The sequence below is a fragment of the Panicum hallii genome, chromosome 5 (assembly GCF_002211085.1).
Source record: "Panicum hallii strain FIL2 chromosome 5, PHallii_v3.1, whole genome shotgun sequence".
Lineage (NCBI taxonomy): Eukaryota > Viridiplantae > Streptophyta > Magnoliopsida > Poales > Poaceae > Panicum > Panicum hallii.
In genome coordinates this window covers 15505057-15517379 of record NC_038046.1, presented here as the reverse complement: position 1 = coordinate 15517379, position 12323 = coordinate 15505057, and the positions used below count along the sequence as shown (strand labels likewise).

The window sequence follows — 12323 nt, the reverse complement described above, 5'->3', positions numbered from 1 at the left end:
AGATAGATTGAGTAATATGCTAACACTGGTTTAGTAAAATTTTATTGGTGATGGAGAGAGAAAATGTATGGGGTGTGAGAGATGAGTCATGTGCCGGAGATGCTGCTACGGAACGTGATGCTATTTTAATAGCCAAAATATAGGCACGTTTGATAAGTAGAACTTAATATATGGATCATAAAAATAAAATACACACGAGTGACTCTCCTCTCGTGGTGTTTTGCCTACCCAAGTAAAGCCAGTCAGGAGCACGATCCAATCACTGTGCACTTTGCCCACAACAATGCCAATGAGGCAATGTCCGTCTCACAGCAGTGAAGTTTAGGTACTGTAAAAAATATCACGCATGGCCCAAGCCAAGCCAAGCCAAGCCAAGAACCACCACCTACGCGAACTTGGCGAGCTCTTCCGCGAACGCGGCGGCGTGCGGCTCCTCAACGCAGCGGAGCATGAGCCGGATGCCGCGCTTGGGCGCCGGCGGCTTGAAGTAGATCACCGACGCGACGATGTTGACGTGGTCGTTGAGCGTGAACACGTACCCCGGCTCGCCGAAGCCATAGTCCACCTCGTTGAACCCGACGCGGCTCCAGTCCGATACTGTCACCGTGCCGTAGTCCAGCGGCACGTTGTAGTGGTCTTCCTTGGCGCCGCCGTGCATCCAGTCCGTGAACCGCGCGGTGAGCGCCTCCTTCGCCCCCCGCATCAGGCCGATCACCTCCAGCAGCGGCGCCTCGCGGATGGCCTTGCTGGTCCGGGTGATGCCCACGGGGTACACGCAGTTGCCGTAGTAGCCTTCCACCGACGGCAGCACGCCCTGGAGGAGGTGCCGCGTGCTGGCGGCGAAGCCGAGCCGGACCTCGGCGTCGTCGGGGAGCCCCGCCGCCAGCGCGCGGCACTTGAACACCACGGCCGTGACGGCGTCGAAGGTGGAGCAGGTCTGCCCCGTCGCGGCGCTGAACTCTTCCTTGATGCGCGCGATGCTCTCCGGCGAGACATCGACCACCTGGGTCACGAAGCTGAACGCCGTGAACGACGGCGGGGGGCCGCGCGGCAGCTTGGGCGGGTCCGGGATCGCGTCGCGGTCCCAGACCGGCGCCACCGACGGCGCCGGCAGCCCCCGCGCCATCTCGCCCGCCGCCTTGAGGAACTGCGCCGCGCCCTGCCCGTCGAACACCAGGTGGCTGAAGCAGATCCCGACCGCGAACCCGCCGCAGGTGAACTTGGTCACCTGTATAGAGCTCAAATTCTCAGCACTAGTAGACGATCTCTCCCCCAGATCCGGCAATCAAACTCACGCGCCTTCCTAGCTGTTGGATCGGACAAGGGGATCGGGAGGCGATCGATCGAACCTGAGCCATGATGATGAGATCCTCGAGCTTCTCCTCTGGGGGTGGGCGCGGGAGCAGCTCCTCCTTGGGGATGAGCAGCGGGCGCTCGAGGTAGTTCACGTCGGCGAGCGCGCAGCTCGCGGCGGCCTCCACGAACCAGACGCCCTGGCCGGTGCAGTCCACGACGGGCTCCCCGGGGCTCACGTCGGCGATGCGGCCGGCCACCGGGTAGTACGGCACCAGCGCCCTCGCGAAGCCGTCGCGCATCGCCTCCACGGCGGCGTCCTGGTCCCCGACGTCTCCTGCGGCCCGGGGGAACACCTGGACGAAGTCGACCGAGACGCGCACCGCCGCGGTCTTGTCAATTGAGGACAGCGGGAGGGTGCCGCCCGGCGTCGGCCCCGCCGGCGGGACGAGCTCCGGGGCCGATTTCGCGACGGTGGGGGCGGCGGCGGCAGACATGGCGGCGTCGGTTGGTGGAGCGGAGCGGAGCAGTCAGCGGTGGGCGCGAGTAAACCGAGTTGGTCCTTGCCGCGTGCAGCGTGCCTACGGAGCTTCCCACCAGCAACGAGTGGAGTGGAGCTGTGGAGGTTGCTGCCGGCTGCTGCCTTGGATCGGCACGACCGCACGAGCTGCCTCAACCCAACAACGCTTTGATTGGAAGTCGTTGGCTTCTTTTCCTCTCCTCTGGCTGTTCCGAATTCTGAATCCAAGTGGGTTGGTGGCGTTGTGAAAGCTTAGTGGAGCTCACATGGTCCGTTGTTTTCAAAATAATTTCTGAACTTTGCAGCTCATAAATGTGACATCCTACTCGACGTCTCGACCTCTTGCTAATGTTGGTTCTGAGGCAGGTTCGACTCAGCTTGATACTCGTTTCATCGCGCATGTTTGTTTAGTTCATAGATTGGTTAACGAGCACGCAAGAAGAAGCCAACAACTGATGTAGTAGTATGTGATATTATTGTGGTCTGCATCCATAGCAAATAGTATGATACATAGCTACTGCTTATAGCAGGCCAAAAGGTCTGAATCAATTTGTAATTTGCTTCAAATGGAACACTATTATTCTTTCATCAATGTCAATACATGTATAATGTAAATTTTACAATAATAGTACAAAGTATAAACACGATCAACCCTGTCTGGAAGCAGCAATTTGTCACAACAAAATACAACAATTCCGAACACTCACTCTATGCATGCTTCTGCAACTCCTCGCTGAACACGGCGGAGTGCTGCCCCTCCACGCACTGCAGGACCAGCCTGATGCCCTGCTTCGGCTTGGGCGGCTTCAGGTAGACGACGGAGGGCACGATGTTCACGTCGTCGTTCAGGGTGAACACGTAGCTCGGCTCGCCAAACCCGTAGTCCACCTCATTGAATCCGACATGGCTCCAGTCAGTGACAACAAGCGTTCCATAGTCCAGTGACACGTTGTAGTGGTTCTCCTTGGCACCGCCGCTCAACCAGTCGAGGAACCTCGACGATAGAGCTTCCTTGGCTTCCCTGATTGCAGTCACGATCTCCACAAGTGAAGCTTCCTTCACCTCCTGGCTGGTCTTGGTGAGACCACCAGGGTACACACAGTTGCCATAGTAGCCTTCAACCGAAGGCAGCACATTGCTCAGCAGGTGGCGTGTGCTGGCAGCAAAGCCCAGGCGAACTTCGGCATCAGGTGCAAAGTCGACTGCCAAGGCGCGGCATTTGAAGATTATGGCGGTGACCACATCGAAGGTGGAGCACTTCTGGTTGGTTTCACTTGCAACCTGGTCCTTAACATGTTTGATGCTGTCCAGGGAGATCTCAACCACTGACTTCTCAAAGTTGAATGCAGTGAACGAGGGTGGCGGGCCAAGGGGTGGCTTAGGTGGGTTGGGGATGGCATCCCGAGCCCAGATAGGCTTGATTGATGGCTCAGGGATGCCCCTAGCCATCTCACCAACTGCTTTCAGAAATTGGGCAGCACCCTGCCCGTCAAACACCAAGTGACTGAAGCAAATGCCCACAGATAATCCACCGCATGTGAACTTTGTAACCTGAACATAGAGAAAATTAGACAATGGAATGTATGAGTCACTAACATGTAAATTCAGTAACTAGTCATAGCAGAGGTCATGTAACAGATACAAACATGTAGCTTGAATACTAGGCTCCGAAGAAAAGTAAGTACTTAGTGCTGAAACCGAGGATGATGTTTTTAAGACATTGACCTGATTAAATAATGTTTATGTACCAAAATGACATTTATTGTACCTTTCTTGCCTCCATTATGTCAATTTTCCATTCTGTTGTCAATTCCATGATTAAAATGTAACTATGCGTCCCTCATATGACTGAAGTGCCGCAAAATCTATATCTTGCTTAAGCATCATAAGCTCCCCCTCCAACGGGTTATGCTTCCATCTAAATGAACTTTGGGACTACATGATTTGAAAGTAAATTTTTCAGCGAGACTTGATCAAGATAAATATTTCTAGATTACAGGATCATCATCCAACTTTTAGATGCCGGAAGATAGTTCTTCTTCTAACGTAAAAGAAAATGACAACTGTTTCATCAGTTTGTCAAGCAGCCTGCTACGAACAATCTGTGATGAAAGCTAGAGATTTGTCTGAATTTACACCAAGTCAACAAGGTAGGCAGCAAGAATAGTAGAATGCCAATCAATACTAGGCTTGATCCATGATCCTGAGAACAATCGTCCTACCTACTTCTGGTGAATCCATCAGCAAGAATTCCCTATCAGGCTACCAGCATTGAACAGAGGCGTGCTGATGTTTTCTTAGGCGATTGGGATTGATGACTTTTAGCTTAGATCACTAGGTCAGCTCAAACAATTCATGGCCATGATACAGTCATTCCCTCACGGTTGAATTGATCTTAGCAGTAAATTTTACGGCCGGTCTGCCTACCACATTATGCTTAACAATTTGTACGGCTGTAAGCCATTCCTAGATTTCATGGTCAACGTTAGTCGCCACCCTGCTCCCCCTCAGATCCACGCCCCGAACACTAAACCCCCTCAGATCCAGACCGAAAATTGCGCCCCGAATTTACAAGCCGAAATGACCAGAAGGTACTGGAGCAACATGCAATGGGGATCGGACGGACCTGCGCGAGCAGCACGGTGTCCTCGACGCGCACCCCGGCCGGCGGGCGCGGGAGCAGCTCCTCCTTGGGGATGCACAGCGGGCGCTCGAGGTTCCGCGCCTCCTCGAGGGAGCAGCTGGCCTCGGCCTCCACGAACCACACCCCTTCCCCGGTGCACTCGATCTCGGGCTCCCCCGGGACGGGCTCCGCGATGCGGCCCGCGACGGGGTAGTACGGCACGAGCGCCTTGGCGAAGCCCTCGCGCATGGTCGCGATCGCGGAGGCCTGGTCCCCGCCCCCGGACGCCGGGAAGACCTGGATGAAGTCGACGGAGACGCGGACGGCCGCGGTCTTGTCGATGGAGGAGAGCGGCAGGGAGCCGCCCGGGGTGGGCCCCGCCGGAGGGACCAGGGACGGCGGGGACTTGGTGACGGTGGGCGCGGCGCCGGCCATTGCCGTGGCGGCGGTGGCGCGTCGGGGTGGATCTCCGGAGGGGGGAAAGCCGGGAAGAAGGGATTAGTTTGGTTTGGTGGGGAGGAGCGGTGAGGTGCCCAGTTTATATTCTCGCTCGACTTTGAGCTGGTTGATCAGCGGGTTGGTAGCTGACAACAACCGACGACTTCGTTAGTTGGGTTCGGGGCTCGGGTTGGCTTGGCCCTCCTCCTCGAGTTACCGTTAACGTTACTGATGCCGTTTGCGAAGCGCGAAATGCTCCCCGCATCTCCTACTACTAGAACATTACGAGTCTCATGTCCTGTCTATGCCAACATGAGTATGATAGAATGTAAAGAAAAATAAAATGGATGTTGTGAACAATAAATTCATGATATTATCTCAAGCAAATATGTTAACAGCATTCATTCCGAATCCTAGATAGCATCTGCAGCCCGTAGTTTCTGTCAAGCCGTATATTGCATTCGTTGATCAGCATAGCTTGTAGCTTGGAATACTGATTCAAATAAAAGTGGAGAGTACTAACGCAATTCCAACCCAAAACACTACCGGTAGTTTTTATACCTATCATATCATATAGAAACTGCACATAAAAATTATATTCTATAGTTTCTTCAAAATAAATTGTTACCCAATCATATCTCTTCTCTCTCCTTTCTTCTTCCTATTTCCTCTTTTTTCCTTAATTTTCGCGTAGACATGGTTTCATGCATAAAAATGATTTCTTCATTTTTTTTCTTATCTCCTTATTAACTCTCTTACTACCTCAACTTATTTTATTATATAGCAACGTATTTAATGCTATGAAAATCAGCTTAAGTTGTTAGGTTAGGACTGCGTTATCATCATGCCTGCTCCATCACCCGTATCTACCTTTCACTCCTCGCCACTTTGTCGTAGCATGTCTCCAATCGCAGCACAATCGCTGCCTGTGGGGCCAGTTCATACGAGGCCCACCATTCAGCGACCTAGAGGCAACAAGAGGAGCCACCGGCGGAGGATGAGTGCACGTACGGCGCTTGGCCTTCCCACTGCCCCACGCTGTCATTAAATAGTGGGGTCATATATGTCTATGGTGTCAGATTTCGAACCATAAAACTGCGCATATGGTATACATATTTTATAATAATAGATGAAATATGGTTCACATCTTATACCAGTTATAACTACTCGTACAGGAGCAAGTTGGAACAGAAGGAAACTATCTACGTAGCATTCAGATAGGACTCCTAAACTCGTATTTGGCTAGAATTTCCATATAACCCTGCCCCCCAGACTATATAAGGACGGACAGGGACTCCCTCCAAACAATACATCATCTAAGGCAATACAAATCATCACACAAGATATATGGTATTACGCTCTCGGTGGCTCGTACCTATTTAAAGTTTTGTGTTCCTTACACCTTTGAGTTCGTGACATCGGTAACACCCCACCTACAATCTACCGCCTCGAGGGTATCCCTCGATGGACTTGGAGGTTAAACACCGACAGCTGGCGCGCTACGTACGGGTGTTCATCGAGCATCCACCGGAGAACTTGATGTTATCTTTCAACTTCACCAACGCCACACCCGACGAGGGCATCATGTTCACATTCAGCTCAGGCGGTTTCAACAACCACCTGGCCAACCCAAGAAGCCGGAGGCATCTGCTCCGACATCCAGCCGCGACATCGCCAATCTTGCCGATGATCTCGGCGGGATCAAACTTTTTGATCTAATTAGAAGCTATGCAGGTCATATCAAGGCAAACCCTCACCCATCGATCAGTCCTGACGATTTAATTGCCGGATAGATCAGGTGAACGACGGCATCGCCGAATGCATCAAGCTCGCGGAAGCTGCTCTCCATCAGCATGACCCGGCGTCCTCGACACAGAACCGCCCTGAGACTCCTCACCATCCTCCTGTCGCCATCGGCGACATCTTCTCCGGCATCGACCGAGTCGACCAAGGTATCGTAGATAGCATCAATCTCGCAAAAACCACCCTTCAGCGCATCAACCCCAGGGAGCCGAAGGCATTCAATCGCGACTTTGACGACTTCATCAGCAAACTCAAAACCCCCATATCAAGTCCAATTCGATCTGAGACGGTCCTGCCCAAGACCCTCTCTGCATTGGAAGGGGACTTCAATCACCTAATGTACTCAGAGAAGAAGAAGCCACCGAACGTCGGGGAGGCTACCGTTTATGACAACCACTCTGATTCGATTACTCACGCAACACCTATAATAGGCAGCTGTCAGAGTCTGGCAAGAGAATCAACTCGGTCGGGCAGGCTCGAGTATTGGAAGGGCAGAAAGCCCTTCGAATTTCTCGAACTAAGCCCACCACGATCCATTATCAACTTTAGCGAACTCCCGTTCCAAAAAGGCAGACCTCTCACTTCTTTCGACGACGAAGAAGGTCGGGTTGTGAGTACCAAACGCTTCGCACCAGATCGTGAGGTATTCATGATTCACGTCGACAAAGACAGTAAAGGCCTAGAGCATGTCCAGCTAGGCGATTATGACGACGACTTCGACAACCATCAATCTATTCGACCGCGGTGACCAAGATGACACCTGGTGGCTTAATCACCCGAACACGAGAAGGATGGAGGATGAGCTGATTCGCATACAACTACTTTGATTTCGCGAGGACGCTTGGCAACCCACTGACGACTACTCAACTACTCGCCTCGACCACACCTCGTGCCGCTAACGCGCTACCGTCGACCTTGATTACTTGGCCCGACTTCAGCTCACGCCGCAACGTCAACACGTCGTAGCAATGACCTTGACTACTTGGCTCGACTACAGCTCACGCCGCAGTGTCAACACGCCTGCCAACTGCCCGCTTGGCCATGATGACTACCCCGTCAGCTGCCCGCTCGGCCACGACGACTCGGCCACGCCGACTACCCCGTCCGCCGCCCGCTCGGCCATGATGACTCGGCCACGCCGACTACCCCGTCCGCCGCCCGCTCGGCCACGACGACTCGGCCATGCTGACTATGCCCTCAGCCGCCCGCTCGGCCACGACGACTTGACCACGCCGACTACTAAAAGGATCTTGGTGATGCGTAGAGGGGGGTGAATAGGCGTACCTCAAAAACCTGAAAAATTCTTCGCAGGAATTAAATGTGTCGGAACTTCCAACACTGGACCAGAACTTCCGACAAAACTAAAGTTCTTATACGAAATTCAAAATATAAAATAAGTAAGGATCTTTTTTAAGTCCAACACCATCCTTTAAGCACATTAGGCGTCTTTTCTTGCTCTTTTTCATTTTATTGAATTTTAACCTATCCAAAACTCGATAAACTCATTAGCTGCATAATTTTATATGTCATCAACATCAAAACCCACTTAGGGGACTAAATGCACTTTCAACTACCCCGTAAGCCGCCCGCTCGGCCACGACGACTCGGCCACGCCGACTACCCCGTCAGCCGTCCGTTCGGCCCCGACGACTCGGCCACGCCGACTACTCTGAGCCACGCCGACTACACCGCCAACCGCCCACTCGGCCATGACGACTACCCCATTAGCCGCCCGCTCGGCCACAACGACTCAGCCCCGCCGACTACTCCGTCAGCCGCCCGCTCGGCTACGCCGACTACTCCGTCAGCCGCCCGCTCAGCCACGACGACTCGGCCACGCCGACTACTCTGTCAGCCGCCCGCTCGGCAACGCCGACTACTCCCTCAGCCGCCCGCTCGGCCACGCCGACTACTCCCTCAACTGCCCGCTCCGCCACGACGACTCGGCCATGCTGACTACTCCGTCAGCCGCCCGCTCAGCCTCGACGACTCGGCCACGCCAACTACTCTGTCAGCTGCCCACTTGGCCCCGACAACTACTTCGACAACCGTTGATCTACTCGGTCGCAGCGGCTTCGTCGACAGTCACCCCACAAATCAATATTGACAACTCTCTATGCTCATATGGCTCTCATGATCGAAGGCTGTGCGTGACAAGGCACTCGGAGTGCTTTCGGCAGCTCCGACAGCTCTCAGGCTCGGAGGCTGGGCGCCAATAACTACTCGACGGGGCTTCTACATCTTGCTTGGCTTACAAGCTCGGGGGCTGTATGCCGCACAATTCAGATAGCTGCCCACATGAAGACTGAGACCCAATTCAAGTAGGTTTTTCGGGAATCTTTACAAACTTATTTAACCATTGTCTTGAGTTTTATCTCGAAATAAGGGGGTTTTTTCCCAAAGAACTCGTTCAACCACTCGGTCAGGAATCAATAAATTTACTCAAAACAGGATCTTTGTTCGTTCATCCATATTTCAGCGTCGTACGAACTGTCTTGGTCCGCTCAAGAAATTCCTTCAGGCTAACCGAGTCATCTTCGCACGATGACCACTCTCGTAAAATGCATGTGAAGGATTGCATAGTTTATTGTTTCGGACCAACCGAGACATCTTCGGATGGCAACATACGACGTGTCTTGGGCCGCACAAGGAACTGATCAAACCTATATGAAGGATCTCATCGTCACTTCTTTCGGGCCAACCATGACGTCTTCACATTGCAACATGTGAACTATCATAGCCCGCCCAAGGAACCGACTAAGCTACTCGCCTGGCTCCCATGCTCGGGTCTGGGCACAAGAAATAACTCGGCATATCTTGTGCGACTCGTTTGACTCCCATATGTTGGGGACTATGCGGAAACTGAAGAGATTTTCTCGGGATAAGATTTATTTTGAGCGGTAATTTAGGGTTCCTTTAGGAAAGTTATTTGTTTAACCATTTTTTCAGGGATCTCATTTTGGATCTCATTCCAAAAAAATATGTTTTCAAATTTCTGAACCAATTTGCCCATTTTAACCATCAAATCAAATTCTTAATTTTCTCCACAATCTATGGCACGACTCTTCGGATCCTTTTTTCCAAACCTTGGGATTTCGATTCAAGGTTCGAGGACTGCGGGACACGTGTTATCAACGGCTTATTTATAAAATTTCTGAAAGATAAGGGCAGAAGATTCAAGACTAATTTGACCCTCAGTTTGATTCTTCGATTCAATCTAAGACTTGGGGGCTACTCTATATGGACTGCGAATTTTAATCGCACCCCATATAAAAAGACTCGAAAACTACTCAGGGCATGAGCACCTCACAGCCTCGATACAGCCAAGGAAGTACTCGGAAAACACCTACAAGATGAAGTTCGGACGAACTCGAAGATACCTTCAGAAGTACTTGAAAGCCTGCAGTACTCGATACGAAGAGCTCGGAAGCTTTTCAAATCTAGGACCACGGGACTGAGCATATGGTGTACATATTTTAGGATAAGGGATGAGACATGATACACGCTCTACACCAGTTGCAACTATTCGTACAGAAGTAGAACTGGTCGGAAATGAAGAAAACTACCCGGATAGTACCCGGGTAGGACTTCTAAACTCGTATTTGGTTAGGATTTCCATATGACCCTGTCCCCCAGACTATATAAGGCCGGGCAGAGATTCCCTCTAAACAATACATCATCAATACATAATCTAAGACAATACAAACCATCACATAGGACGTAGTGTATTACGCTCTCTACAGCCCGAATCTGTCTAAAATTTCGTATTCTTTGCACCTTTAAGTTTCTGATCTCGGTAACACCCTATCCATAATATATAATATATTATCTCTGGAGTGAATTTAGAGGTTAAACACCGACACATGATCTACTGGTCAGGCACCGGTGTACTTTTTCTTTCTATTCGGTTAGGTAAGAAAAGGAAACTCACAAGATGAGCAGCAAAGTGAGCGAGCCAATCTCAAGGCTCGAGCGGCTATTCCGACGTGCACACCTGGTGACATACATCACAACACCGTAAAGGCCCGTACTGTAGTTACATGAGGCTGCGCCAGACCCTCTCCGCTCGTAGTGCTGCTGCACGCCAAGGACTTGTCTACTGCACCACGTGGCGCCAAAGGAACAACGGGGACGTATGCGTGAAACACTCTTCAGCGATAGGAAGGAAGCTCTCTTTAAGAAACCCGATGTGCACTTGCACAGGCTAGCAAGCATCTTGGTGCGACTAGCTCGGCTTCCTCGGACACATTATCGCCACGTGAGAATTGATCCTATGCCGCGCCATCGTGCCATTTTGGTCACGTCATTACATGCGGCATGACTCAAAAGTCGTGTGGCTACAATTTTCTCAAATTTAGTTTGGGAGTTACTATCAAAATGTCATTTATGTTAGTTTTAAAAGGCTAAAATAAATAATATATTCTCTACCACTACGAAAAAATGGCTTGGTGGTCGACCGCGTGACGAGTGTTGAAAAAAACAAATGCGCTTGACGAGCACGTGTGGCCTGTGGCCGGTGATTAGCCGGTGGCTTGGCCCTAGGAATTGCCATGAGCTGGATTACTTTGCGGGTGTTCGTAAAAGGCAACGGACGACACACGGACGGTAAATTAGATGTTCCCCTGCCACTGTCCACAGACCCTCTCCAGGATTTGGGTAAGTCGGCCCAAACCAGCACCCAAACAGACCACCGATCCAACTGACTGATCCACGAATTCGAGATGTAGGGCGGCCGTGCCCACCTGGCTTCGCAGGCCACTCGCTGCTTTTAGGACTACTAGGGACTTTGGGACTTGGGAGGAAGGGCACGAGCAGAAAACTTTCCAGTTTCCCACCCAGTTGGTAACAGATGTTGCAAGTGTTACCAGTGCGATGCATATCAACCACGCCATTATTTCAAGGCTGGTTCATACTAATTTGAGATATATCAGGTTTGTGCATCATTATTACCCTCTCCGTTCCAAATTATAGATCATTTTAGCTTTTCTAGATACATATTTTAGAATAAATTGCACTCCAGATTTCCAAACTTATCCCGCAGTTTTATTTACATCTCTAAACTCTCAAATCATCTATTATGATCCCTAAACTATATTAAACGATCCATCCAAAATTCTAAACACGTCACATGAGCTTCTGACGCCGATATAGCATGCTACGTGCTGCCATGCCGGCAAATATTTACAACCTGTTACGTAATCTTATCTTCTCCCATACTCATCTCTCTCTCCCTCTCCAGCGCCCTCGCGGTGGCAGAAGCTTGCGGCCGACCCCGGCCAGCCATGGCGGGAGCCGCTGCTGTGGCCGGCGTAGCCGCCCCGGCATGCCGCCGAGGCCAGGGAAGCGAGGGGATGCCGAGGCGGTGTTGCTCGAAGCTCCGGCATGCGCGGCGGCGGCGGAGCTCGTGACCCTCACCCGCGCGGCCGCGGGGAGCTCGGCGGCTCCGCCCGCGCGGCGGCGGAGCTTGCGGCTCACGCCAGCACACGGAGGCGGAGCTTGTGACCTTTGCCCGCGCTGCGGCGGAGCTTGTGGCCCTTGCCCGCGCTGCGGCGGAGCTCACGGCCTCCGCACGCGCTGCGGCGGCGTTGCTCGCGGCTGCCGCTGGGACAAGACCGAGCCGCGCTGGCACTCACACAGTAGGCGACG

General features: G+C 52.1%; 2 protein-coding genes across 2 annotated transcripts; both read right to left on the bottom strand.

Annotated features, from left to right (window-relative positions):
- Nucleotides 1-106: 106 nt before the first annotated feature.
- LOC112893528 (acyl transferase 5-like) lies at nucleotides 107-1937 on the bottom strand. The gene is made up of 2 exons (XM_025960907.1): nucleotides 1350-1937; nucleotides 107-1228 (listed from the first exon to the last, which is right to left on the bottom strand). Exons 1-2 carry the CDS (start codon nucleotides 1788-1790, stop codon nucleotides 386-388), a joined length of 1284 nt encoding a protein of 427 aa, XP_025816692.1. The 5' UTR covers nucleotides 1791-1937; the 3' UTR covers nucleotides 107-385.
- Nucleotides 1938-2358: 421 nt separating this feature from the next.
- On the bottom strand, nucleotides 2359-4976 carry LOC112893529 (acyl transferase 5-like). The gene is made up of 2 exons (XM_025960908.1): nucleotides 4440-4976; nucleotides 2359-3364 (listed from the first exon to the last, which is right to left on the bottom strand). The coding sequence occupies exons 1-2, from the start codon at nucleotides 4869-4871 to the stop codon at nucleotides 2522-2524; spliced, it is 1275 nt and encodes a 424-aa protein (XP_025816693.1). The 5' UTR covers nucleotides 4872-4976; the 3' UTR covers nucleotides 2359-2521.
- Between the last annotated feature and the right edge of the window lie 7347 nt (nucleotides 4977-12323).

Excerpts from the sequence above, each read along its gene's own strand:
- LOC112893529 (XM_025960908.1), bottom strand. The coding sequence starts at position 4,871 with ATGGCCGGCGCCGCGCCCACCGTCACCAAGTCCCCGCCGTCCCTGGTC. Across the intron at positions 3,365-4,439 it reads ACACCGTGCTGCTCGCGCAG|GTTACAAAGTTCACATGCGG; the intron begins GTCCGTCCGATC and ends CTCTATGTTCAG.
- LOC112893528 (XM_025960907.1), bottom strand. The coding sequence starts at position 1,790 with ATGTCTGCCGCCGCCGCCCCCACCGTCGCGAAATCGGCCCCGGAGCTC. Across the intron at positions 1,229-1,349 it reads ATCTCATCATCATGGCTCAG|GTGACCAAGTTCACCTGCGG; the intron begins GTTCGATCGATC and ends AGCTCTATACAG.